The 23,670-nt window shown below is 38.3% G+C and overlaps 1 protein-coding gene across 5 annotated transcripts in view; it reads right to left on the reverse strand.

The window, feature by feature from the left end:
• The window catches only part of MBOAT2 (membrane bound glycerophospholipid O-acyltransferase 2), a 134,701-nt gene that overhangs the window by 31,045 nt on the left and 79,986 nt on the right, over positions 1-23,670 (reverse strand). For all 5 annotated transcript variants that reach the window (XM_012785725.3, XM_012785720.3, XM_012785719.3 and 2 more), the window contains 2 exons: positions 14,580-14,675; positions 4,450-4,505 (listed from right to left, as the gene is read on the reverse strand). In XM_012785725.3, coding sequence (XP_012641179.1) covers positions 4,450-4,505; positions 14,580-14,675 — 152 coding nt within the window. The remainder of the gene's footprint in view (positions 1-4,449; positions 4,506-14,579; positions 14,676-23,670) is intronic.

The following is a 23,670-nucleotide window of genomic DNA, read 5'->3' on the forward strand; positions in this document are numbered from 1 at the left end:
CTATTATTGGATGATTTAAATGATTTGAGGTTTATGATAAGGATCATCACAGCCTTATTCATAATAGCAAAAAAACAAAAAAGTAACAACCTAGATATACAACAATTAGGGAATGAGAAAGTAAATAATTATATATCTACTTTTGACAATTATATAGAAAAGAAAACTATGCCTTATAAGAAGATAAAGTGGATCAAATATTAATAAAAAAGGTTGGCTTGGCACTGTGGCTCATACCTATAATCCCAGCACTCTCACTTGAGGCCAGGAGTTCAAGACCAGCCTAGGCAACATAGTGAGATCCCCATCTCTTAAAAAAAAAAAAAAAATTAGCTGGGCATGGTGGAAGGTATCTGTAATTCTACCTATGATTGTGCCACTGTACTTTAGCCTGAGCAACAGAGCAAGACTCTGACTGTCTTTTAAAAAAAAAAAAAAAAAAAAAAAAAAAGGTCTGGCTCTGAGGAATGTTGGAGGAGGGACATGGACATCCTTTATTTTTTATTTGTGCTTATATGTATTTTTCAAATTTTCTTCAAAGAGCATATACCTAATTTTTGTAATCAGAAGGGGAAAAAAAAAAACCACTTAAGATGATTGATAATGAGGAAAAAGTAAAACATCATCAGGAGGTAAGCCCAAAAGGATAATTGCTACCTTTGATAATTCTACTTTCTGTTCCTGTATCAGATACTCACATTATTGTCTACCCTTTCCTAAAAAAATAAGAGCTATCTTTAGAAGTGAGAATCAGTATTTTTTTTAAAAAAATCTCTTTATCTTTCGCCATGCAAGTAGCATGTTAACAGCTTCATTTGTGATTTCAAGCTTTGCTATATATGAAATATTTTAAGTTTAATTCAGCATTTCTAAGTGTTTGGTACAATGTGGGGCTTTTGGTTTAATCTGTCATCTTGACCAGAGAGGCTATTATCATTTTAGAATTCTTAACTAACCAAGGAGAGTAAATATGCAGCTTAAAGGATGGATTTTCACAGAACAAATCTGTGTTAAAAGTCTACATGCGCAAGTCCAGCCTCCCTTCTCAGTTCAAACTTTGGGAACTTGCCAATAGAATGCCCAAAAACCAATTAAAGACAAGATATCACTTTTTTAAAGCTAGAAGTCTATCCAAGTACAAATTACACAGTCCCACATATGATGAGAAACAAGAAGTCTCTGAACACCAACACGAAGTCACACTGTAGGTGGAGATTGAGAGCCCGCTGCTGCGGGCTAATAGCTGATACAGGAGTTGTGGTATTGCTCTTGTGCTGCTTAGTCACCCTGAACACATTGCTTTCTCACTGTATTGACAGTATGTCATATTTTTTACTGGTAAGTACTTACGTGTGAGTAAGTATGAAAAGATGACTGCTTATCAGTTGCATGTAAAATCAGAGTCAGGAAAAACCACCACAGACTGTGGCTGACAGAGTGACACCTTTACTCTCTGATGGTTTAGTGTACATAAACTTGGTTTCATGAACAAAATTATTAAAAATATTATACAAAATTACCCTTGGGCTATGTATATAATGTATGTATGAAACATAAATGAACTTTTTATTTAGACTTGGGCTCTATCCTCAAGGGATCTCATTATATATATGCAAATATTCCAAAATCCAAAACACTTCTGGTATCAGGCATTTCATATAAGGGATATTCAACCTGTACAAGTACCCAGCTAGGCTGACATATTCCTATTATGAAGTGACATCAATGAAGCTGCTAGCAAGAAGACCAGCTACGCTATCCGTAAAAGCCACACTACAAGTCAGACCAAACATACTACCAGGTTGTTTTAGTCATCCATCCTAAGCCCTCAGCAATTTCACATACATGATTCAAAATTAGAAAGGCATTCTGGGAGGCCGAGGCGGACGGATTGCTTGAGGTCAGGAGTTCGAAACCAGCCTGAGCAAGAGCAAGACCCCGTCTCTACTATGAATAGAAATTAATTGGCTAACTAACATATATATGGAAAAATTAGCCAGGCATGGTGGCACATGCCTGTAGTCCCTGCTACTCGGGAGGCTGAGGCAGTAAGATTGCTTGAGCCCAGGAGTTTGAGGTTGCTGTGAGCTAGGCTGACACCATGGCACTCACTCTAGCCTGGGCAACAAAGCGAGACTCTGTCTCCAAAAAAAAAAAAAAAAAAAACTAGAAAGGTAGGTGGGCTCTGTTATGTGAGGATGATGAAACATCTTAAAAACCATGTCTAGAATTTTTCCAAGATAAAATAACACCTGCTCCCTGAAGCTGCAAGTATGAATGATGCTACTTGGCAGTTCAGAGATAGTTATAAATACATTCGGTTTCATCTAGGTGTGGTCTAGAACCAAAAAGATTGGGCAGAAAAGAATTAACATAGTTCTAAGACTGCTATCCTTAGAAGGGCCTGCTTGTTAAGGTTAGCTCAGGGTTGGTGTCTGGAAACGTGGCTGGTAAAAACAGTCCCCTACACTGATATAAAATATTCCCTATGCCTAGACTGTTTGTGCCAACATTATGGTTTATTCTGAACACATGCTTCCTTCTTGAGAGCCTGGAATTTTGTTACATGCTAGGCAATGGGTGCCTATGTAAGCAGCCCCCAATAAAAACTGGGGGTACTGAGAGTCTAATGAGCTTCTCAGGTAGACATTTCACAGGTGTTGTCACAACTCATTGCTGGGGGAATTGAGCATGTTCTCTGTGACTCCACTGGGAAAGGACTCTTGGAAACGTGTGCCTGGTTTCTCTAGACTTCACTGCAGATGCCTTTGCTTGGAATCTTTTCACCATAATAAATCTTAGCCATGAATTCAACTACATGCTGAACACTATGAATTATCCAACTAGGGGTAGTCTTGGGGTCCCTCAATACACAGATAATAAGGCCCTCCTCTGTAAGACTAGCTGAGAAAACACAGGACAGGGTTTGATCCCTCCCTTGGGCATACAGGGGCAGGTGGTGTGGGGGTGTGGCAGGCTTACAGCACACTGTCTAGCAGGCTGTACTGAATCAAACTGGAGGAAGAACCACTTTGAAAAGCCAAAGAGTGTGAATTCCTCAAATCTTGTCAAGTTAATCAAAATCCAAACTATTCTAAAGAGATAATTACCATTAAATCCATTTAAAGAACAAGTCACAAAATGGAGTCCTATTGTACTTCTAACTCTGAGTTGAACACATATTGTCATCAAATGCTTCTAGGCCCACAGACAAAATCATATCCCTGATCCATGGGATATGGATTTCCTATATTCTCCTTCCAAAGTCACAGGAGTAGCCTGTGATCAGCACAATGCAGAAGTGTCAGTGCCCAGAGCAACTGTCTGCTTTCACCTGCAGCATTTCCTAGTATGTCTACAGTCTAGTATCAGGGTCTGGTGAGTTCTACCCATTTCATTGTTCGGGATACAAGAACTACAACATACTATACATAAATTATAACCTATGAAAAGACCCTCCAGGATCATTGATATCATAAGCTCACAAATGAGAAAACTGAAGCAGTAAGAAGCAGAAATGGAATCTGAGCCTACATTTGCCCACCCTCCTTCCACATGGCCACGCTGCCTCCTGTATGGAGAATTTTCTCTCAGTGGTGCTTCTCTATTTTTCTGAAGGACAAAAACAGAGCTGCTGTTTAAAATCCACACTTGGTTAAACAAGTATTAGAAATTTTTAAAAAAGTAATTATCTATCTCCTTCTCTCCACCCCCTAACCCCCCCTCCCAAAAACTAAGTAGCTAATTTTGTTTGTTAGAAGCAAAAGGGAAGAAGAGGAAAGATACTCCTTTCTTCACAATATTGCCAAGGCTGGTTCTGACAATCGGAGGGAAGCCCAGCTGGGGAACGGGCACTGGACAGGTGGAAGTGCACCGCGGGGCTCAGCCCATCTCAGAAGCTCCCAGGCCACATGCAAATGACTCTTCTAACAGGGATGCTCATTCTACCTTTGAAGAAATCAGAGCCTACATCTTCTAGCATTTCCTATGGCTAGATGTTCATTCACTAAAGATATAAATATTTATAATAAAAATATGTGTAAATACATAGTTACGCATATGTGTATATAAAGGAGAGGAGGTTGGGGAAATGTACAAATTATAATAAAAATTTAACACAGATGAAGGAGGAATTAATAAAACTTGATTTGGACAAAATGTCTATTTCCTTTATATTTTAAATTGTAACTAATGTGGGTCATGTGACTGGCTCATAGAATTTTACTTTTTGTCACTGAATTGAATTCACAATGAAGATAAAACACTAAAGGAAAATAAACACACTTTAAATAACCCTAAGCAGAGATAAATATATTTCCCTATCTCACCTCTATCCTCCATCCCTTTCCTTACTCTAATAGACAGCAGAAAGTTATGGTAATATTTCAAGCAAAAGATTATTTGAATAGAATTTTTTCAGCAATAAAAAATTAATTTCAAAATTCTTACCATCATGAATCTCATAAGCCAAACTAGTGATCTTCTGGGTAATGATCATCATTGGGCTGTGACAACATAAAACAATATAGTTTAAAAGAAGAAAGTTAAAACAATACTTATGATGTATGAAAAGAGTTTACAGGACTACAAATCTTGAAATTTTTAACATAGACCTCCAAGGGTTTTCAAAGAGATAACCCAAGGGCTATGTGTTTGGGGAAGGAGATAGGGAATTCAGGCCCTCTCCCTTGCTTTAAAAGAAAAAAAGAGAGAGAGAAAGAATAAAAGGACCCTACCCCTAAAAGAAACCTTTCAAGTGAGTCCGTGGCCTAGTCCAAGCTCATTGTTTTACACACTATGAAACAGGCGAGAAGCACACAGGCCTGAGTGCACACAGGCAGGGCCTCGTGAGCTGGACTCAGTACTGCCTCTAACTAAGCATGCTGCCTCCTGCCTCAGGACTGAATGTAAAGGTGAAAAGTTAAGTTGCCTGCAAAAAGGGGAATGAGTAGAAAATAAAAGGAGTATGGCTGGGAAATGTGAGAGGTAGGAACAAATCAGAACAAGGGAAACAGAGGAAAAGAAAAAGGACAGCCTTCCATCTCCCTAGTCTAAAAGCTAGACACCCAGAGGTTAAAGACCCTAAAGACAGCCATCTAAAACACTGAAATTATGACATATTTTAAAGAAAGGAGGACTTTCAAATCATATTACAAGAAAATGGCACTATTTCCCATACTTTATAATTACTATAAATGAATGAATAACTTAGAAAGAAAAAAAATACAGACACCAGAATGCATTTGACCCTTTAACTTATTACATTAGCTTACACACAGTATGAAAGAAAAATTAATCGTAAGTTATTTTTTAATATTTTGAAACTGGGAAATCGTGTTTTGCCTAAAGGGAGAATGCGCTCTCTCACGTTCAGAGTTCACGTGTTTCGTGGAATCCTTGCAAAAGTGTGGAGCATGCAGAATCATCCCCATGTCCAGCCAGGGAGAGATGTCTGAGAGGTCAGCCACACAGCCAGAGTGGCAGGGGAAGCTCTGACCCCCGCAGGTCAAGTGCTGACCTGTGCCCAGCCACCAGTCCACACTGCTCAGAGCACATTCCTTAGTGCCCACTGCCATCTCTGGCAAAACAGTGGTGTCTTTCACATGTCAAGCAAGGAAGTGACTTCTCACAATGTCAGCATATGGCAGCAAGGGTTTGTTTTAAACGTTCCCACCACTGGAAATTAGATTCACAGACCTGGGCCCTTGAGAACTTGCAGTTCGTTCTCCCCACCTAACAGGCACAGTCTCATAAATGATGACTGTTCTTAAACCTGAAGTACTTAAGGGAGGAGATTCCTTAGGTTTCCTTAAAGGTCAATTCTTACATTTACACCTGGTCAATCCCAGGACATCATTCCTCAACCAACCTAATCCCCCAGGTTGCTTTCAATACCTGGTTGCTGTTTCTGCTTTGTGAGATATCCGTTATGCCCTTGAGGATTATAAAGATGCCTTATAATTTCCATTTCCCTGAGGCAAAATAACCATTTTTCTCACCCTGCCTAAATCTCTTCAGAGTTTAGTTCACCAGTGAATTACAAAATCCCCTTCAGTTCTAAATTCCAATTCCCATGTAGCCTTAAAACATACTAAAAACTGATAAAATTAAAATTTTTTCAACTCAGTGATATATTAAGCTCTAAGGTATATATATACAAGACGTTAAAAAATGGAAATATGTGCTTTTTGAGTGTATGTCCTCATTGTGCCCACCTGTGCCCCTGCACACTCATCCAGGTGCAAAGAATGCAGGATCTCTTATGCAAGCGAGCTGTGCTGGGAGAATGGATGGTGTGTAGCTGTGTCCCTGATTATGGGAATTGAGCTCCCTAAGAGAGACAGAGAGAAGGCAGGGAGCAAATCTGAATACTCCAGACTCTCCAAATGTTGCTCCCTCCACTCAGATGGCTCTTCCTAGAACTGCTTTGCAAGGATAGCTATTTCTTCCTTCTTCAAGTCTCAGCTTAAAAGTCACTTTATACAAGAGGCCCACTGAACAACTCCACCTCAAGTAGCTCCTCTCTGCCCAAACACACACAAACACTCTCATTTCATCTCAGCTTCTTGTTTGTTTCCTTCAAGGTGTTTTCACATTTGTAGTTGCTTTATTTATCAAAGTACAGTGGTTACTTAAAAATCTCTCCCCTTTTTAGAAAGTTCATGAGGCAAGGAACCTAACAGTCTTGTTCACCACTCAATCTTCAGCATGTAGCACAGTGCTTGGCACAAAACATATGCTAAATAAATATTTTAAAACTATCAAATAAACTGAATGTAAGCATCCAGTCAAGAGCTATTACTCCTTCTGTAGGTTGATCATACTCCTTCCTATCTGTGCTTTAAGCATTTATCATAACATATTGCAATTATTTGTTTACTTTTTTATAAAAAAACATGAGCTACTCAACAGGGAGAAAGCTGCCTTATTTATCTCTGTGCCTTCAGTGCCTGACACCTAATACATGCTCAAATACTGACTGGTTTACAAAAATGCCTCCACATTTTTTTGTTTCACTTACTGGTGATCATTACCATACAGCCCCTTTGGTTTTTTTTTTTTTATTTTTTTTTTATTTTATTTTATTTTTTTTGAGACAGAGTCTCACTTTGTTGCCCAGGCTAGAGTGAGTGCCGTGGCGTCAGCCTGGCTCACAGCAACCTCAATCTCCGGGGCTCAGTGATCCTACTGCCTCAGCCTCCCGAGTAGCTGGGACTACAGGCATGCGCCACCATGCCCGGCCAAGTCCCTTTGGTTTTAAACGGGTGGCAGCCCTAGCACCTCTGGCTCAATCTGTTACCAAGGGGATGGAAATGTAAAAACAGAATGACAGCCGGGCGTGGTGGCTCACGCCTGTAATCCTAGCTCTCTGGGAGGCCGAGGCGGGCGGATTGCTCAAGGTCAGGAGTTCGAAACAAGCCTGAGCAAGAGCGAGACCCCGTCTCTACTATAAATAGAAAGAAATTAATTGGCCAACTAATATATATATGTATAAAAAAATTAGCCGGGCATGGTGGTGCATGCCTGTAGTCCCAGCCACTTGGGAGGCTGAGGCAGAAGGATTGCTTGAGCCAGGAGATTGAGGTTGCTGTGAGCCAGGCTAACGCCATGGCACTCACTCTAGCCTAGGCAACAAAGCGAGACTCTGTCTCAAAAAAAAAAAAAAAAAACAGAATGACAGAAGACAAAGTTATTACAGTGACTATGAAGGAGCCTGTTATGGATGAAAATAAGGAAAGGATTACAGGAAAAATTCAGAAAGGGTTGAGTAGATTAAAGAGAGCTCAGAAAAGCAAAGTGGAGGGGAAAACAGACAGGGGAGTCCAATATGGAGCCCGTACATGACCAGGAGACAGAACAGAGCAATGGGAAAGGACAAGCCTCATCCCACCATGGCAGAAACCACTGTACAGAAGACCCCTAAAGAAAAACAAGTCAACTGTGCACAGAGAGATCAACTGCATCGGGTCTTCTTAACAGCACATTTTGTTCATAAATACCTGTTTCAGGAGAATTAGGGTGACTCACACCATTATTTAATTTACACCTTTGTTTACATTTTAATTATCTGTTGACTTTGTTTTAATGGAACTTCCAATATCCAAGCACTTCCCAGGCCCTAGGAAAATCTGAAATAACTTGACAGGCATCACAAAGAACCTCTAATATTTCCCTAGGATGGAGGCTAGAAGCTGGAGAAGGAGGACAGGGGAGGTAGAGGCTTCAGGACTTCCCGAGTGAGGTCAGAGCCTTGGACAGAGCTTCCTCTTCCTTCTATAGCACAACACCACTATGTGTAAGTGGTATTATAAATGTTTTCTTTCAAAGATACTCTGCTAAGAATGTGGAAAAATAAGGAATCTTAACTATTTAAAATAAATACTTCAACTGATGAAACAGTTTCAGTTAATATAAAAAATTCATCTGAAGTAAAAAACTAAAAGAACTCTAGACTTTCTGAAACAAGGGAAAAAAAAAGGAATAAAAACATTTTAAAACACAACACACTTTTTCCTCTATAAAGATTGAGAATAGTAGGATTTGGTTCTATTACACAGTAAAACTCAAATGCAGTTAAACATTATCAGAGAATGCATACTACAACAATTACTTTCTTGATTGTTCCAATATCTCTAGGAGGCTGCTAAACTAAAATGATGTTTGTATAATAACACTACAAAGCAAATACAAGCACCTATCAGATAAATGGTCAGCTTGCCACAAGACGCGTGTTTCCCACCAACAGAGGCAAACTGTCAATTCCTCATTCTCAGTCATTTCTAAGTGCACAAGTACCCTTCCATTCACAAACAACAAGATCCACTGAGACCAAATGAACTCCATTTACCTAATGCCAAATGCATACACAGTAAGAGATAATGGAAAAGGCCACTGGTCTGAGTCATTCATCCATTCATCCATGCACTCTGTCACTCAGAACACAAGTACTTAATGAGCGCCTAGTAGGCACTGAGGCTCTAGGTGCTGGAGAAACAGCGTGCAGAAGACAAACTAAGTCTTTGCTGTCATGGAATTTATATTACATTGGAGAAAGAGAGATTATGAATGAACAAACAGGTAAACACAGAGCCGTATCAGATGTTGCTATGTGCTGTGCAATAAATGAAGTAGGGTGAGAGGAGTAGGGAGTGCAGGACACAGGTGAGACGGGCCTCACCCAGAAGGTGATAGTTAAACAAAGAACAAGCCATGTGGAGGCCTGAGGTAAGAATTCCCCGGGAAGGGAGAAAAGCAAGTTCAACAGCCCTTAGGTAGACGTGTGACTGGCATGCTGGAAGATGAGTACAGAGGCCAGTGTGATTGAAACCAGGGAATAGGGAAGACGGGAGCAGAAGCTGAAGACAGCTAGCAGGAGGTCGGATCTAGCTCTGTAGGGTGCTGGGAGGACACCAGCTGGGATCTGAGTGAGACAGGAAACTACTGGAGGATTTTAGGCAAAGAAGTCACTTTGTTTTCTATGGATACATTCTTACTCCTGGTTAAAAAAAAAAAAAAAGGCTGTGGGTGCCAGAGGTGGGGGCGAAGGAGGCAGGTGAGGCAGGTAGGTGAGGATGGTGGCTCACACCAGGGTACCAGCTCAGGAGGTCTGGAGTCAATTCTAGATATATTCTGACAGTAAAGACAACAGGATTTAAGGACAGTTTGATAATGTGTTCGATGCAGGGTTTGAGACCCGATGCCATCAAGGTTTTTGACCAGGGTAACTCAAAGGATGGAGCTGACTAAGAAGGGAAATGAGAACGAAGGCATGCCTCAGTGCAAGATGGACAGCAGGGTGGAGACACAGTGAACAGGCAGCTGGGCACAGGGGTCAGAAAACTTAAAACCTGACTCCACTATGTATTAATTATAAAAAATTGGGGAGTTTTCTAAAAAAAGTTATTGTCTATAAAATGGGAATAATAATGCCTCTGTGTAGATTAAATAAGTAGCATTATGACAATACCTTAAACAGTACCCCTTCTCCTTACATCCACACCTTCATTTAATAAATACTGGAATTGCTATGAAGCCTATGGCACGGGAAGGATACAATAATTAAATGGGAACTGCTGTTTCTAAGAAGCTTTTTCTCTAGAATAGGAGAGAATGTGAATAACTATGTAAAAAATAGGTATGTGAGTAACTATGTAAAAAAGTGTTAGGTGCCAAGTGAAGTATTTGAAGAAATGAGTAGAGAGATGAGAAATAACTTCAAATTGAGAGAGTTGAGGGGAAACAGCTCAAACAAGAGGTACTTCATCTGGGCCTTTCAGGTTGGGGAGGCTTGGACACGCAGATGCGGTTGGAGGGGTGTTCCAAGCAGAGACCAGGATGAGCAGAAGAAGTACAAAAGAAGACAGAACCAGCAAGACAGGGACACACCGTGGAAGGCTTTGCAGGCCACTCACCAGCTTTTCGGTCTGAAGAAAACACTGCATATTTCTGATAAATGTTCTACCACACTGCTTTGTGACCATACATAAATTCAGGGGAAAGGCTCAGGTAGGGTGGGGAACAGACAATTCAAACCATAAATACAGCCATGTCTATTTACTCTTGATAACTTGAACTGCTAGCAGCAGCTAGACAGAAAGCTTCCTGAACCAAATGTAGGTCAAGGGCTTGGAGACACTCCCATAGGATGGACCAGGATAAATGGAACACTAAAGTTTCAGGAGCAGTTGAATAATTCACATCAACCCTATTTACAACATAGCTGCTGGGCACAGGGGGAAGAGTGAGTACCCAGGGCAGCAAGGGGCCTTCCACGACTCATTCCATATAATACAAAAGATGTCCACAGTCAGACTCCGGACTTGGATACAGCTTTTTGAAAAGGAGTGATAAAAATGACAATCACACTTATAGCTATTAGACCAAATGGCCTAAAACTTCTTATGCTTGAAAGAACTCTCACCGATACAAGTACCTAGCTCAGGCTCCAGGCACCTAGCAAAATGCACAGCACATGTTCAATAAACTTCGCTGAAAAAACACATATGACTAACTAGTAGTAAAACATTTACTAAACATCTGATACCACTTGGTTAGCCCTAAGATACATTCTTGACTTGAATGCACAATTATTTCACATATGAGGGCTGGTTGTCTGGAAAGTATTTTGCCATTATTAATATAATGAGAATGGTTACATGGCTGGATATTTTCCAGACAGCCCCTGTATATCTTTTCTTTGGTGTGCCACCGTTTAGGCACCACAGAAATCAACATATTCCAATCAGAACTCACTATCTTACTGCCCAAAAATCTGTTCTTGCTTCCAGCTACAATTTATTTATATACAAATGAGGCAAGGATTCATGTTTCTTTTCTCTTTCCAAATGTCACAATACCATTATTGAGGAATGGAGCCAGGCTGTCTCCAGTGATTTATAATCCTACGGTTATTATTCTGAATTTTCATTTCTTAGATCCATGCATAGGTCTGTTTCTAGGGCCTCTATCCTGGCTTCTTTGATTTATCTATTCCTACGTCAGTCCCACAATATTTTAATAACTTCTGCTTTACAGACAATAGTATGTTTTTATATCAAGTTCCTACTCTCAATCATTTATTTATCTAGAAAAACTTTTGAATCAATTATCTTATGTCCCCCAAAACTGCAATATTACCTGTATTATACTGAAAAATTAATGTAACGAGAATTTTACATCTTTGCAATACTGAATTTTACTATCCAAATAACCAAGTTATTTCTCCAGTTACTCTTCTATGTCTTATAGTAAGGTTTTATAGATTTCTACACAGAGGTCCCTGTATACATCTTTTCACACATATTTCTAGATATTTCATAGTTTTTATTGCTTTTGAAACTAAGATTCTTTGCCTATTATATTTCTAACTGGTTATACTGGTTATTGTTGATATAAAGGAAAGCTACTTACTTATTTTATACTTCTCTAGTATCTATTTTCTGAGGCTAACATGAGCGCTAAAAACTTTAGTAGCTTTTCAATCTTTCTGCAAATACATACAAACTTCTATTAAGAGGCAAGTCCCTTTTATCTCATCAATATTTTAATGTATCTTGAATTTCACAATTTATACAAACACACACAATCTGTTTTTCCATACCTTGTGCAAGTAAAACTGTCCCACACAAAAGAAGTTTCATGTTAATTCCTCAGCAAGAGCCTGGGCTTCACTTCTTATGCTTTCTAGCCCCCGAGCAATGGGACTGCACAGCACAAAGAGTGAGTCACTTTATTCAATTCTACCTTCTTCAGACACCCAACACTTCGAATAGCTATGATATGTACCTAATGAGGATCAAGTTATGGTCTTCTCTGCTCAAGTGCTATAACACACTCACAGGTTCCCAGTGCCTGAACACTTCACCAAGGGGAGAGTCTGCCTCTTAATGGCTCTCTTCTCCTGCATCCATTAAAAAAAGGAGCCCAAAAAGAGCCCTTCCACTTAGTTCTGGCACAACGGTTCATGCCACTGTGTGCTCTCTGTTTATACACTACCCTCCCCTCCCAACCAACTTAATCAAGAAGATTCCAAGGAGCCTGCAAGAGGTGGAGCCTCAAGAAGGAAGGAGCCTGGTTCCCTGCTGTATGCAGGCTCCCTCCTTAGGGGGCTGTACAGAGAGTAAGAAACTAGCTTTCATTATGCTAAGCCACTGAAATCACCTTAACAGCAGTTAGCCTATCCCTAGCTAACACAGAGAGATATTAGGTAAAAGGCTTGAGATTGACAAGAATTTGAGATAGCAGATGAAGGAAATAAAGAAGGTTTGACTAAGATCAAATCAAAGGAGGAGGCCGTGAAGGTGCGACAAATTTGTACTGACATCAATCCATATGCTTGTAAATAAATTCAATTTGGTTGGGTTTAGTTACTTTTTAAATCTGGTGCTTAAAAAAAAATAGAAGGAGCAAATATTCTTTTTTTTTTTTTTTTTTTTTTTTTTGAGACAGAGTCTTGCTTTGTTGCCTAGGCTAGAGTGAGTGCCGTGGCGTCAGCCTAGCTCACAGCAACCTCAAACTCCTGGGCTCAAGCGATCCTTCTGTCTCAGCCTCCCAAGTAGCTGGGACTACAGGCACGTGCCACAATGCCCGGCTAATTTTTTCTATATATATTAGTTGGCCAATTAGTTTCTTTCTATTTATAGTAGAGACGAGGTCTCGCTCTTGCTCAGGCTGGTTTCGAACTCCCGACCTCGAGCAATCCGCCCGCCTCAGCCTCCCAGAGAGCTAGGATTACAGGCGTGAGCCACCGCGCCCGGCTAGGAGCAAATATTCTTAAATGAAATATTATAATATATGGGATCCCAAGATATAAACTAGAGAAACACAGAGCAGATGTAGTTAAAGCAAGACTTTGGCTTGGTTTTGTTTATTTGTTTGTTTGTTTGTTCTGGATGGAATCTCCGTTCATCCAAGCCTATTTAATAAAAATCTGTGTAGTAAAATCCACTTTAATCACATTAGGGAAAAACAGATATTTCATCTTCTAAAATTCTCTTGTTTCATAGGAATGATTTTTCTCTGAGTTCATACAATTCCGGTCCGTTCTCTTGCACAAAAAAAAATTTTCAGAGGTACCATGATTTGTTTTTTGTTTTGTTTTTCCAATATACTTATCTTTAAATTGGATTTACTGCTCATTTCTTATGCTGTCCAAATGACTCAAGAGTAACACAAAAGCAGGCCTTCTGTCTTGTTCAACAGAAAAAGTTATCAGGCCTAACATAAAAAATATAAAGGTTTACTTTCAATTTCCCCATCTGGTACCAAGGTGTTAGCAGCTATTCCTTTACAAAGATGGCAAGCAACTTACTTCACAAGGGCTTGTGCTGCACTTATCTCAGAACAGACATTCAACCAGTTTTGTTACAGGACAAAGAAACCCATCTAGTACCAGGATGACAAAGAATCCCCTCTGAAGGAACAAAAACCAGAAGTTATTTCCACTACTCAACTGAATACTGATACTGAATGCAGAACACTGCACAGAAGTGAGATGCACAGAAGTAAAATAAATGCTAAAGTGTTTTCTCTAGGAAATTCAGACAGACCTTGCTCAAGGACCTTTGAACCAAAGAAAGTCCCATTAGGTACTAAGAAGCAGAACAAGGGATGAGCTCTTATGATAATAGAAGCTGGTAAATGATTGTACATAAAGGATTCAGGAATGGAAGCAGGCAGTAAGGTAGGTGGGCAAGCAGGGAAGAAGAGAGGAAGGGAAGGAAGGAAAGGGTAGCAAAGGTGCAGGCTCACAGGGGACTGACTTTCAATAGTTATAAATGATTGCAGAAATTTCTACCAGAATTAGAAAATGCTTTCAATACCAAAATGTTGTAAGAAATTTAACTGCTATACATTTAGAAATTTTACATAAGACAATATAAATAAAGCACGTGTTATTTTTCTGACTTTCATAGTATTATAAAAGACCACTTAAAAGAAACATTCTAAATTTAGAAATTTTGAACTAAAATGTTTCATAATAGCTTTTCACTTGCACTACTAAATGCAACTATATTTTGTCATTTAATTACCATGTTTGAATAGACAAACAGGCTACTGAATCAAAGTTTTAATCTTACCCTGAAAAATCAGCAGAGTATTGTCCATAATCAAAGATATAAACTCTAGTAATTTGGCACACTGTGAGGTATCCCAAAGCAAACACAAAACAATATCTGGAAAACAAAAATAAACTAGATTAGTAAAAATAAAAGATTCATTTTGTTAAAAAGTACATTTTAAAGTAATTTATTCACTACATGATATGGTTCAAAAATTATACATTACTAAATCTACTCTACAAGTAGTTTTTTTAAACAAATTATGAAAACTCTTTACTAGTATCTGCTTCAGTTTATTTGCCTGCCACCTTCAATGGTAAATCCATTTATCGCCTTTATTCATTTCCTTCTGAAAGACATCCTCTCATCAAATTACGTATTTGAAAGTCATGATCACAAGCATAAAAATGTGATTACTGGTATGAATTCTATTTATTCCTCTTTTCTAGAAAACAAAATTTAGCACAAAAATGTGTGGTTAAGATATACATTAAACAAATTCTTAATAGGATTTTTTAAACTTGTTCCCAATAGTCTAAAAGCATACATTCTTAGTATAGACCAGGTGGCATTTATTCATATTTTATACAAATGAACAATTAGTGATTTTCATAAACTTAAGATGCTTGAGATAGAGTTACAATAATCAAAAACACAGTGTGAGAAAAAGAATTTACTTATCAATAGAAGAAACTAGAAACCCAGAAACAGATTCTAGAATATTAACATTGCATAAAGATAGAGGCTGCAATACAATTATCAGGGAAAGGATGGATTATCACTTAATTAGATAACAATCTGGATGGGGGCAAGAAACTTACGCCTTCATCTCATACTAAAATAATTCTAGAGTAGGGCATGGTATCTCCTGACTGTAATCCTAGTTACTTGGGAGGCTGAGGTAGGATAATTGCTTGAGGCCAGGAATTCAAGATCAGCCTGGACAACATAGCAAGATCCCATCTCTACTAAAAATAAATAAATAAAACAATTCTAGAAGGATTAAAGAATTATATCGAAACTATGAAACGACAACAATTAGGAACTATGGCTCAATGTACAAAGGCATCATCAATAGGAGGAGCCTATTTCTCCAACCACTTTGAATCTGGGCTGGCCTTCTAACCACACTGTAGATTATGGCAGAAGCAATACTTTATTAGTTCCAGGCATAGCCCATAATGAGCCTGGCAGTTTCTACTTCTTGCTTTTTGGGAGCTGGTTGTCAGGAAAGAAGTGTGACTATCCTACGACCACTGCCTGCAGAGATTCTGGAGGATGAGAGACCATGTGGAGAGAGAGACACAAAGAAAGGAGAGAGGGAGGGAGGGAAGGGTGGACCAAGTAGTGGTTAAATACGTGAGTAAAGACGCTGATTCCACATCAAAAAGAGATGACCTAGCCAGGCAAACCCTTCCTGAATCTCTGACCCACAAAATCATAACATAATACAGTACACAGTACATCAATATGTTTTAAGCAACTACGTTTTTTTTTTTTTTTTTTTTGAGACAGAGTCTCACTTTATTGCCCAGGCTAGAGTGAGTGCCGTGGCGTCAGCCTAGCTCACAGCAACCTCAATCTCCGGGGCTCAGCGATCCTACTGCCTCAGCCTCCCGAGTAGCTGGGACTACAGGCATGCGCCACCATGCCCGGCTAATTTTTTTTGTATATATATTTTTAGTTGGTCAATTAATTTATTTCTATTTTTTTTTGGTAGAGACAGGGTCTCGCTCAGGCTGGTTTCGAACTCCTGACCTCGAGCAATCCGCCCGCCTCGGCCTCCCAAAGTGCTAGGATTACAGGCGTGAGCCACCGCGCCCGGCCAAGCAACTACGTATTAATGTAGTGACATAATTAGAACAGAAATTGGTGTACTAAAACACACAGCACTGGCTTTAAGATTGGACGGTGAGTAAAAGCAGCAAGAGTCTCGAGGAGAGAGCCAGTTTAGACTTGAAAGACAGGAAGTAAACTCCAACTAGAGAAAAAGTAGCCCATATTATACAGTAGTAGTAACTGGGTACCACTGCTGCTTGCAGTCACACGGAAAACAGAAAACATACCTAATGAATATGACAAATGGTTTCTTTTAGTGCATCTGATAATGTATGGATAAAAATAAACTAAAAAAAAAGTATTCTGGTTTTGAGCAGAATATAGGAAAGGCCCAGGACAGTCTTTCCAATCAGTGAAATATTATTAAAGTAATCAACATTAAGATAAAGTCAAAGGTAGTCTTTGATGCCCCCTCAGAAAGATTTAAGGGCAAACCTTTATAGAATCCCTCAGATAAGAAATAGTTTCTAAGAATCCTAAAGGCATGCCTCTTACAACTTTCCCTAATATACAAAAAAAGTTTTTTTAAAGAACCTTAAGGGTGCTATCCACTGTGACTCTCAGATCAAAGTAGAAAGGAGACTGTCTAAAAGAGACTAGTGGATATGGTTTCTATGTAATGTAGTAGATTCTGATTAGGAAGCCCCACATAGTTTTTTCAAGCAGTGGTCCACAACCTTTTTGGCACCAGGGACTGGTTTCCTGGAAGGCAATTTCTCCACGGACCGGGGCTGGGGTGTGGGGCTGTCGTGGGTGCGGGAGTGTGGTGCAGAGCTCAGGTGGTGATAGCGCAGCCATTTCCTAACAGGCATGACTGGCACTGGGGCGTTACCTGGGGGTTGGGGACCACAATTTTAAAGGACTTAACTAAGATTGGACTAAAAGGGAGAGAGTTCAAAATGAAATTAGATCTTTAGGTTCCCAATTATTTACCCATTATTAGCAGGCTAAGCAAGCGATTCAACTGCAAAAACTGGTCATTTCTTCTGAAAAAGGAAGGCTTGCTCAGGGTGTGGACTGAAGAACCCAGGGATAGAGCCAAGAACCACTCAAGGGACTATGTCTGGGCCCTAATCAAGGAACTAGTAACATGCATCTTTCAGGATTTATCAATTGCTATGGACCAAGGCTAAGTGTCTTACATGGCTAGGTGTCTACTGCAATTATCCTATCCTTGTTCATCACTGGATACTGGGTTTGTGAGGGGCAAAAAGCTTGCCTCCTAGTTTACTGGTCCTCAGCTCAAGAAGAACTTTATTTGAGGAGCCATTTCAAGAGGTATCAGCCATACTAGATCTGACTTAGATGACAAGAGAGAACTTGAGTTTGATGCCTTAACAAGATGAGACTCTGAGGATCTTGGAAGGGAATAGGTATATTTTTTAATGTAGGATATATGTGAATTGTGGGGGCCAGCTGGCTGTCTCCCAAGACTGCTGCCATCAATAACAACACTCCCCATCCAACTCTACATCAAGAATTGGAACACAGTTCTTGCTACTAGATGTTTATTCCCTCTAAACCTCATGTAGAAATCTGATCCCCAATGTTGGAGGTGGGGTATAATGGGAGGTGTCTGGGGCATGGGGACGGATCTCTCATGAATAGCTTGGTACCCTCATGGACATAATGAGCAAGTTCTCACTCAGTTAGTTTCCTCCAGAGCTAGTTTTCAAAAAGAGCCTGGCACCACCCTGCTCTCTTTCTTGTTTCCTCTTGCCACTGATCTCTGCACAAGCCAGCTCCCCTTCACCTTCTGCCATGAGTGGAAGCAGCCTGAGGTCCTCACCAGATGCAGATATCCAATCTTGAACTTTCTAACCATAAGAATCATTAGCCAAATAAACTTTTGTTCCTTTATAACGTACACAGCTTCAGGTATTCCTTTATAGCAGCAATATATGGATTAAGACAATTCTCTTCCCCTTGAATCTGTGCTGGACTCAATGCCTTGTTTTACCAATAGAATACAGTGAAAATGACTTCCTGAAACTTTAAGGATATGTCACAAGAGATCTGCAGCTTCCTCCTAGTCTTTCTGGAATATCTGTCCTTGGTACACACTACATCAGAGCCCTGCCATCATGTTTGGAGAAGCTATGGGCTCCAGTCAGCAATCCCAGCTGATCTCCCAGACATATATACCACCCTGGATATCAAGCAGTCAAGCTTCCAAATGCAGCCTTAACCAACATTTAATGGAACACATAAGACCCCAGCAAAAGCTGTCTAACCAAGTCTAGGCAACACACAGAACCATGAAAAATGAAAATAAATTGTTAAGCCATTAAGTTTGAGGTGACTACTATGCTGCAAGATAACTAGAATAATTCTTTAATAAAAATGTGGTACACTAAAACTAACAGTAATTTAAAATAATAGTAACAGTAAATTAATAGTAATTTAATAGTAAATAGTAATTTAATAGTAAAATAATAGTAATAGTAATTTAAAATATTCTAATTAAATAGGATTTATTAGCATGTCATTAACTTACTTTTTGATTTATTTTGAAATGCAAATAACCTTAAAGTCCACTCTCCTTAAATTAATCTCTAAATTTAGCATAATAATCCCAATCAAACTCCTAACAATACTTTTGGTGAAACCTAAGTAGCTGATTTTCAAGGTCTTCTGGGAAATTAAATAAACATATGATGAGGAAGACTTGACCTATCCCAGTAGATAAAAGAATATGCCATGGTGATTTATAATGTAGTATTGTTTCAGAAATAGACCAAAAGATTAACCAAACAGAAGAAAGTAAAAAAAAAAAAACCTCATTGTTCAACTGAAAGTTTTGTTTATTATAAAGTTGGCAGATGAGATTAGTGGGAAGATGAATGAGGTAAACAAGGGTTAAAAAAAAATAGCTCTTGTTTCAGAAATATATAATAGTTTACCAGTTCAAACAACAGACATGTAAGTACAAAAATCCAGTCAGATAATTAAAAGATCTAAATGTAAAAAATAATACCATAAAAAGTAATAGAGTAAGACATAAAAGAATTATCCTCAACATCCTGGAGTGGATGAACCTTCATAAGCATGACAAAAATCACAAATGCCACAAAGATAAAGTCTGACAAATATTTGTTACATAAACATTAAAATTCATATATGACAGATGACAGAAAATTCAGTATGTAACAGAAATTATTTCTGACATACGGTATGCTAATATCCCTTATAAATAAATTCCACAAATCAACAAGAAACAGATTAAGAATTCAAGTAGAAAATAGAAGAGAATGAACAAACTGTAGAAGAAAAAAATTATAATAGTTCATTTAGAAAAATAAATGAGACTCAAGGAATAACCACCTGGAAATGAGTATCAGAATGATAATATCTGTCAAATATACAATTGACAAAAGTTTAAAAGCAGATAATGTCCAGGTTGGCTAGGGAAACACAGCTGACAGGGATAACATTTTCAACAGCCTTTTTTCGTTAGGCAATTTCATAGTATACATCAGAATTTGTACATACTCTTTGAAACGCCAAGTTCACTTTCTTATCTCAGTTACTACCATTATTACAAAGTTTTGTAATGTAAAGGTTAGTAATACAAAGGCTTGTGATGTCACCATGCAATTACTATCTAATGATGTGCTACTGAGCATTTCGCCCCAACTACACATTCAAGGACTTCAAATTGGTAGCTTTCAATTTACTATAGTGGAAGTATTCAGACCATGGAAATTGGCAAACACTATAAATCTCATCCACTGCCTATTTTTATAAACACATTTTTATTTGACCACACTCACTCCCATTTGTTTATATATTGCCTATGGCTGCTTTTGCCTGGTAACAGCAGAGTCAAATAGTCGCAACAGCAACTGTATGGCTCTCAACCCCTAAAATATTTACTATCTGGCGCTTCATGGAAAAAGTTTGCTTACTCTAATTTAGAATTAAAGTGGTAAAGAAAATGATAATAATGTACATTAAGCTTCAAAAAGTGTGAATAGAAAGATAACCCAAAAACAAAACAAAACAAACACACCACACAAAATACCTCATTTAACATAAACAAAAATATCAAACAACATTCATGTCTGAACATTTGTTTGCCAATGATGTAAGCAACTACTTTATTGAATTGGATGGTAACCATTTATTTGTAGTCGACATTATCAAATTATTGTTGAACTACAACCAAAGATTAGCCATAAGAATTCGGCAAAATAATCAACAAAAGCATTCTGTGTGAACCAATTGGCTATATGGAATTTACAATAAAGAGTATTGTATATTTCATTATTTATAATAATGGCAAATCTGTTACATTTATAAAATTTAAACCCATGTCTGTATATTTATACATATGTATTTTTTCCTAGAAAGCCAGTTGTTAAATATCTGCCAACATACCCCTGACTAACCACATGTGGTTACTGAGCTCTTCCAACGTGGCTAGTCTAAATTGAGATAGTAGTCACTGTAAAATATACCCGACATTTCGAAGAGTAAGTATAAAAACAAAGAACTTAATTTTTTAACTGATTATACTTTGAAATGACAATATTTTGAATATATATTACCTAAAATAAAATATGTTAAAATTAACTTAATGTGCTTCTTTTTAGTTTTTAAATTGTGACTATTAGAAAATTTAAAATTATACCTGTGACTCACAATGTATTTCCATTGTACAGTGCTAGATAGTTTTCCTAAAAAGGGGGAGACAGACACAGCTGGTGTGGCTTTTCACACTTTTGCCATTCTTTCTGCCTAGAATATGAATCTGATGGCTGCTGCAGCAACTACCCTGCATCCAGAGGGTAAGAAGCTAACAGACTAAGCACAGCACAGTGGAACAAGAGAAGAACCGGGTTCTTTAACAGCATTGCTGAGCTACTATTATACACTGGCCCTGGACAACCTAACTCAAGTAAGAAACTTAGCTGGTGGAGTATTTTTCTGTCATCTGCAACTGAACGCATTCTTAACTGACAAAAAGCACATCAAACTTTTGTCATCTTTTCTTTTGAGTTACAGTGCAGGCAAGAATGTTGGGGAAAGCCTTTGAATTTTTCAAGTTCACACATTAGCAGAGAAAACAGACATATAAACCAATATGTGCACAGTATTATTCTAAGTGTTATGGTCATGAGTTTCACTGAATGTCTTCAAACAGAAGTGCACAGCTTTACTGAAATTCGCTTACTATAAGTACACAATTCAACAGCTTTTAGCAAATGTGTACAATTGGGTGACCATCACTGCAATCTAGTTTAGAGAATTTCTACCATCCCAAGAGTTCCTTTGTGCTTACTTGCAGTCAATTTCTACTTGTACTCTCAACCTCAGGCAATCACTGATCACTTTCTATCTCTGGATTTGTCTTTTGTAGCAATTTCATGATTCACAATTTTATGGTTAATAAATAGAACCATATAATATGTAGTCTTTTGTATCTGACTTTTTTCACTTAGCATGTTTTTGAGTTTCATCCATTTTGCAGTATATACCAGCAGTGTGTTTCTCTTTTAATTATTGAATAGTATTCCATTCTTGCCACATTTTGTTTATTCATTTACCAACTGAACATTTGGACTACCTGTAGCTTTTGGCTATTATAAATAATGCTGCCATGTGTGGACATATGTTTCTGTTTCTCTTGAATAGCACCTAACAATAGAATTCTCAGGATATATGGTAAGTCAATGTTTAACCTGCAAGAAATTACCGAAATATTTTCCAAAGTGGACATAAACTTTTTATGTTCCCAAAAGCAATGTATGAAGGTTACATATGATCTGTATCTTCACCAATGCTAGGTACTGTCAGTCTTTTTAATTACATCCATTCTAGTGGATATACAGTAGTATCTCATTGTGGTTTTGTTTTGTTTTTTTTTTGAGACAGAGTCTCACTTTGTTGCCCAGGCTAGAGTGAGTGCCGTGGCGTCAGCCTGGCTCACAGCAACCTCAATCTCCCGGGCTCAGCGATCCTACTGCCTCAGCCTCCCGAGTAGCTGGGACTACAGGCATGCGCCACCATGCCCGGCTAATTTTTTTTTTTTTTTTGTATATATATTTTTAGTTGGTCAATTAATTTACTTCTATTTTTGGTAGAGACAGGGTCTCGCTCAGGCTGGTTTTGAACTCCTGACCTTGAGCAATCCGCCCACCTCAGCCCCCCAAAGTGCTAGGATTACAGGCGTGAGCCACCTCATTGTGGTTTTAATTTGCAATTCTCTAGTGACTAAAGCCACTGAGCATCTTTTCATTTGCATATTAACCATGAAACATCTAACCAGCAATTCTGTTCATTTTTAAATTGAGTTGCCTTATTATTGAAGTGTGAACATTCTGCATATATTCTATATACAAATCTTGTACCAAATATGTTTTGCAAATATTTTCTCTTTGCAGCTTGTCTTTTCATCTTCTTAAAGGAGTCATTTTGAGTTAATTTTTATGTATGATGTGAGGTAAGGGTCTAGGTTCATTTCTGTCCATACAAAGATCCAATTGTCCCAGCACCATTTGTTGAAAAGCCTCTCCTTTCCTAACTGCCTTGGCGCCTTTGTCAAAAATCAACTGACCATATATATATATGAGTTTATTTCTGGCCTCTTAATTTTGTTGTAATGATTTATATGTCTACACTTACAACATACCACAGTGATGGATTAATGTAGCATTCGAGTAAGTTTTGAAACTAGGGAGTATAAATCTTCAAACTTTGTCATTCCTTTTCAAAATTGTTTGGGTTATTCACAGTCCTTTGTATTTCCATATGAATTTTAGGATCATCTTGTCAATTTCTACCAAAAAAAAAAAAAAGCCTGCCAGAATTTTTGTTATGGATTGGATTAAATCTATAGACCAAATGCCATCTTATTAATGCCATCTTAACAATAAATTCTTATCTCAACCCATAAATATGAAATACCTCTTCATTTAATTTTTCATTTCTCACAGGACAGTTTTGTAGTTTTCAAGTGTACTTGCAATTCTTTCATTAAATTTATTTCTAAGTAATTTATTCCTTTTGATGCTACTGAGAATGGAATTGTTTTTATACCGTCAGTTTCTAAGATAGAAATATAATTGATTTGGGCCAGGCATAGTGGCTCATGCCTATAATCCTAGCACTCTGGGATGCTGAGGCGGGTGGATCGTCAAGGTCAGGAGTTCGAAATCAGCCTGAGCAAGAGCGAGACCCCGTCTCTACTAAAAATAGAAAAAAATTAATTGGTCAACTAAAAATATACACAAAAGAGTACTTACTCATCATTCTTCTACTTCAATGA

The sequence above is a fragment of the Microcebus murinus genome, chromosome 3, assembly GCF_040939455.1.
Source record: "Microcebus murinus isolate Inina chromosome 3, M.murinus_Inina_mat1.0, whole genome shotgun sequence".
In the NCBI taxonomy this organism is placed as follows: domain Eukaryota; kingdom Metazoa; phylum Chordata; class Mammalia; order Primates; family Cheirogaleidae; genus Microcebus; species Microcebus murinus.